Source organism: Gadus macrocephalus, chromosome 10, assembly GCF_031168955.1.
Source record: "Gadus macrocephalus chromosome 10, ASM3116895v1".
Taxonomy (NCBI): domain Eukaryota; kingdom Metazoa; phylum Chordata; class Actinopteri; order Gadiformes; family Gadidae; genus Gadus; species Gadus macrocephalus.
This window is the reverse complement of record NC_082391.1, coordinates 21,339,813-21,345,812: the sequence shown is the minus strand read 5'-3', so window position 1 is coordinate 21,345,812 and position 6,000 is coordinate 21,339,813. Positions and strand designations below refer to the sequence as shown.

At 41.0% G+C, this 6,000-nt stretch overlaps 1 protein-coding gene across 1 annotated transcript; it reads right to left on the bottom strand.

Annotated features, from left to right (window-relative positions):
- Positions 1 to 499: 499 nt before the first annotated feature.
- Positions 500 to 4,114, bottom strand: thoc3 (THO complex 3). Its single transcript, XM_060063210.1, has 6 exons — positions 3,905 to 4,114; positions 3,429 to 3,585; positions 2,702 to 2,906; positions 1,762 to 1,923; positions 1,262 to 1,362; positions 500 to 1,045 (listed from the first exon to the last, which is right to left on the bottom strand). Exons 1-6 carry the CDS (start codon positions 4,082 to 4,084, stop codon positions 882 to 884), a joined length of 969 nt encoding a protein of 322 aa, XP_059919193.1. The 5' UTR covers positions 4,085 to 4,114; the 3' UTR covers positions 500 to 881.
- Positions 4,115 to 6,000: the final 1,886 nt, after the last annotated feature.

Here is a 6,000-nt window from a genome sequence, read left to right as displayed (position 1 = left end):
TGATAGGAAAGCACGTACAAATGACAGCGTAAACGACTGTAGTATTCTAAAGATTGATGTATATTTATAGAAATGTATGTTATATTATTTCAATATTTGTACAGGCTTTTTTGTCACTTTAGACAGGGCAATGGGTTGGAGGAGGGTAAAACACCTGCAGGATAAGATCGAACCTGTGACCCCACAAGGTTAGCACACTCAAGGGGGGAGCCACGGAGTCTGGACAGAGTCTGACTGGGAGATTAACCTTTAACAAAGATTTAAAAAGCATGTTAATGTTGAGCCATGTAGGCTATGGTTATCAGTCATGTTTCATTCTATTCTATTTCGTAAGAACAAGGCATGCTTTTCCTCTACAATAGGCCGTAGAACATTGAGGTCCTTCTGGCTGTGTCCCATTTCTTTCAAATTAGGGATGGTTCATATACCAAAAACTAACTATGTCTAATCATTTGAACACATTCAATAGAAGTCTAGAAGAAGACCACAATCAAACAGGTTATGTATGAACTGAATTTTTATTTTGTTATTCTATAAAAAAAAGAATTGAATATTTTACAAAAAAAAATACAACATCGAACACTTTTGAACTGCCTAGAAACCCACCGCAATGATACTAAAGCGCCCTCTGGTGGAGAGAAATCGTTCCTGCTAGCCTTACAAATGTACTCCAGATCGACATCTTTCAATCAATGTTGATATCGGGGAAAGATGTGGACAACGCCCCCCCCCCCATTCCATAAAATCAGCAATATTTCATTACAAAATATGGAACAGCTCTCCAGTGATTATGTACACGACAACGCGTCAGAATTCCTTCTAATGGTAAAATAAATCAAGACTTGAGGTTTAAACGAAGCGGTCGACGGCGCTCCTGTTGCTCAGGAGTCGTTGGGGAGGCCGAACAGTTTGACGGTTCCCGCCTCGCGGTTGCTGTCGTACTTGCCCTCTTTGTCATCGCAGGCGTATGCCAGCAGGGGGCGCTTGGGATGCCAGGCGACCGTGAAGGTTGGGGAGTCACACTGCACCTCCCACAGCTTCTCTCCTGAGATGGAAAACAAGTGTCAGCCGATCAGGAAGGGTTCGAATACCAACTAGATGCTGGTTTCACAAACACTAATTGTATGTCCCAAGGTTTTAGGGAAAATGCAATATTTAAGGATGTTAAATACTCAGCTTGACATTTATCTGTGAGATTTAGAAAAAGGTATGTTGATACACAGGTCATTGAGAGGCAGGGTGGTGGAGATCGACGACTCACCGGTCTCCACCTCGGCGATGTCTATGAAGTGATCTTCTGAGGCTGACGCCAACATTTTCCCATCGTGGCTGAAACTCAGCGTCCTCACTGGCCAGTCCAGCCTGGAGGGAAGGGTCAAGCAGGGGAGAATTGGCTGAAAATCTACTCAGAGAGGAAGCCTTTCGAATCGTCATTACTCAGTTCTACTTCAGTGAATCACTTCAGTCACATCAAAACACCGTGGTAACCATGGGGATAACTTTCTTTTCACTATATATTCACCAGTAAATAGTAGGTGATTCAAAGCAATTTGATGACAATTAAATCAGAATATTTCTAACTTCTGAAAACACAACTTGAATGGTTTGTTTCTTTTACGAGTAGCTCGACACACTGAATTAGATCTTTGATAAATCTGTAGGTTTGTAAAAGATCCAAAAGTAGGGAACAAAGCACTTTTTCTTTTTCCAACAGTCATATCTAAAACCCAGTAATACACATATGGATCTGGTTCTGCTGACCTGGAGAAGCAGCGAACACACGTCAGCTCCTCCACGTTCCAGAGGCTAACCAGGGCGTCAGCGCTGCCCGTGGCAAAGTACTTCCCCGTGGGGTCGAACTTGATGCAGATGCAGTTGGAGGGATGGGCGTTGATGGACTGAATGGGCTTCAGCTCAGGGTAACTAGCGGGGGTAGGGTGGAGGCACAACCAGGGAAGTGTTAAGAAATGGAGTGGTTGGGGTTATATATATATATATATTAGGCTTTGATATGCTCTAGGCTTAAGTTGCTGATACAGGCTAAGCGACTAAGTTTAGGGTAATACACTAACATTAAGGGAACCTGACCCTTACTACTCACGAGCTGGCTGTCGCCTTGCATGGCTGACGATGCCGTCGGTGTGTGAAAGTATGAATGGGTGAATGTTAGGCAATATTGTTAAGTCCTTTTACCATACACTAGGCTCAGGATTAAAAACCTGGGTTAGGTTATAAACTGGGGTTTGGGTTATGAACTAGGGTTAGGGTTACCAACTACGGTTAAGGTTATAAACTAGGCGTCACACTAGTGCTGCTCGATTAGGGAAAAAATCATAGTCACGACTACTTTGGTCGTTATGGAAATCACGATTATTCAAACGATAATTTTTTGAGTTGATGTATTTATTCAGCACGTCTCTCTCAAAAACACTTTGTAACTGAGAACTTTGAAATTTCGCCTTAAAGAAATACACAAAATGGTCCAAAATAAAATGTTCAAATCTAAAATAATGTACAGATATGTATCCAGCAAAACATCGAAAACTTGATTACGTTAATTCTGTGACGCTAAAATCGAAATCGAGATCGAAATTAGATTAATCGCCCAGCCCTAATTCCCACCCCCTTACATCAGGATCGATTAAGGTTATAAACTACAGTTAGGGTTATAAACTAGGGAGAGAGTTATAACCAGGATTACCTCAGGATGTTGATGCAGCCGTTGCCGTTGGTGAGGAAGAACATGTCGTTGTCATTGTTCCAAGAGATCTCGTTCACCTCGAACTTGAACTGCTCCTCTGCACGTGAGCGGTGGGTCTTGGCGTCGATGAAGGTCACCACATCATCCTTGTTGCCCACGGCGATGGTCTGACCGTCCGGACTCCAGCAGATGTTTATGTTCTCACCTGAAAAAATATAGAAATAGTTTTATTTGTTATCTGTTTTATTAGTTATCTTTGGCGTCATAGGTTGAGAGGGGCCATTAGTGACCAAATCATTTAAACCATCAAGAGACAAGTTCAAGAACCATGATTTGATCAGCAGAAGACATCTTTAATATAAAGTTTGTTTATCACAAATATTAACCTATGCATTTGAGGGCATGGCTTTGATTCCTTATTATTCTTCCCTGTTATCAGATGAATGTTTGAGCACTGAAGTATTCGGCACTGAAGCTTAGCATTTCTTAGGGCACATTTACTAAACATAAATTACTTGGCAAGAGAGAGAATACCACTAATGCTTTTGTTAATTGTATGGCAGTGTTCTGTAACAAAGAAACAGGAAAAAGGTTTCTTGGCAGAGCGATCAAACCTTCAACAGTAAAAGTTGAAAAGGGGACCAATTGATGCAAATGTATTGTGCCATATTATCGACATGCACAACACGATGATCTCTATTATCTGGAGGTCGATAACTTTACTGACCCTTCGTATTGACGGTAGCGATGCATTTGGTTGTGCGGACATCCCACACCCGGACCGTCTTGTCTCCTGATGCGGTCACAAACAGGTCGGGGTTGGTTGGATGCCAACACAGTTGGTCCACACTGTCTCCGTGGCCTCTGTAGTTATTCTCTTTGACCTGGGAAACAAATTTTAACTTCCATTTGCACGTTCGGGAATGTTATAAACAATGGCATCCATTCAGACCCATTTGAGACTAACGTTACTGCCCACCAACCGACCAAACAGGTTAACAATACTGGGGATTGTAGAGATAACTTCCCACTAGCAGCATTTCCATGATGGGTTACACAACTAACAAAGCATTTATTTGACAATGCACAGATACATAATATAATTCAAGCAATAGTAACAATATGTAGAGAAGCAGCGTTTCATTCATTCAGACTCAACATCAAGGCCACCATGCTGAGCTCAAGGCACATCCAGCCACTCACCAAACGGTCTTTGTCCAGGACGAACACGCTCGCTGTTTTATCAAAAGATCCCGACGCCAGTCTTCTTCCATCACAACTCCACGCGACAGAGTGCACTTTAGCTGAGTGTGCAGGGATTTCTCTACTTTTGTTGTTGTTCCTGAAGCTGTCCTGCATCTCCTGGTAGTACTTCGACGCCATCTTGAAATGGTGTCTGGTTGCCAGGTTGAAAAAAGTACGGGAAATGTTTTTTATTTATTTTTATTTTTTATTATTTATTAAATTGTTTTAATCTCTCTGGGAGGATTTTATGCAACCCATTATATTTTATCATACATTCATATTTATATAAACGAAAATAAATAATAGATAAGCGTTTGCATTTTTTATTCAATAGTTTGGACTAGAAGCCCTGAATTTGGCAACCCAAACCGTCCCTCGAAACGCTCTTCAAGTCGGGCCTGGGGAGCGACCGCCCCCATTTTTAACAGCTCTGGTCCAAAATAAAGTGATTCTCTTGTATTTCTTATAACGGTATCCTATCCCCGAACATGGGTCTTGAATTTCTTATTTGAATTGTATTTGGTTTTGAATTATTTGCGCACTAGAGTTTTAAACCTGCTTTTGGTCTTCAATTTAGCTTTTGAGTAAGTCCGCACAAGAGTTTGAAACTTGCTGTCTTATCTCGGCTAGCTTTGCTCTTCTCAACTTTCCATTTTCTGTAATTACTGTCGCTGTGGAAGCGCTGTCGTTCTTCTTTAGCCTTCACATTTTCTGGTTCAGCTTCTGACTTTCTTTTTCGTAATAACCTCAAGTTGTTGTCAGTGTTCGTAGGTTGGCATGTTCCTGCGCAAACACTTGCTGCATTTCTGTGTTGATCACATGTTACGACTTCATAGTGGTTACCAGTGTGACTCAAATAAATGCAAACTGACTGTGGTCTTGCAATAGGTGCATGCATGTTCCATCTTCCATCATTAAAAGCAATGATAGCTGTTTGCGAAAATATCAATCTCATTTGCCCAAGAACCAAAGTAGTACACTCTTGATTTTGTTACGTAGTCTGGAACTGACGTATATCCATCTCCAAGTATGACTCAAATACATTTGTTTTCCTGGAGGTGTTTCATACACTATACGAGTGTGTGTTTTATTGAAAGCGAGGCTGGGTGTGCCTAAGAATATAGACTTCAGTGAGTTTTTTAAGGTGCTGTACAAGCAAATCATATTGTCTACTCTGTACATTGACAGAGTGTACAGTAACCCACTTCATTCAATATTGAATAGGCTACTGTAGCCTACACTATAAACAAATGGTTTGCTCTTTGCTCATGGCAGTTGTGACAGTCAGTTTAACATGCCAGCAGGCTTCACTCATTCCAGGATGTATTATGCTTTGTCCCATAGCCTACCTGGAACATGTTTTGAAATGGATCTATAGTAGCCTATTGCCTTGCCTAACCCGCTTGGACTGTAATTCATATTCATGCTACTAGTTTGATCATTGACTGACTACATGAATAGTTGCACAGAGGAGATTCTTATAGAAGCCTTATAGTCGAATGGTATAGGGGTATATACAAATTTGATGTGTTTAGGCCATTTATAAGATCTAGTTGACATCATTAAAAGTTATTAGTTATTATATAACACATTAAAGAAAATAAAAAAACAAAAGCAATGAGATTTTGCAGCAGTAGCACACTTTTACTTAAACAGAGTGGGAGAGGAATCAGGTTAACAAAACATCTAAGAACATCTAAGCTGTCTAACACATTAACAACGCAACATTAAAACATAAAAACATCCAAAGGCATTGCCACATCACGTAAAACTTCATCATACTCATCAACGCTAATAAATCCAGTGTAACACTCGGCATAGTTTATTGCAAAATTAGTATCCCACACTTTGTAGTGTCTAAGCAATTCAGACATAGCAATGTAACCCCTTCCTTGGTCTCTTATTTTACCGAGGAGATGGAGATGGAGGAGATGGCTTGGAAGCTTACCACATATTTCAGGAAGCACTTTCAGCCAGACAAGGTGGAACGCAAGTGGTTGGCCTGCTTCCCATTCTACACTGACATTGTCGAGCTGCTTCGGGGATACCAAGAC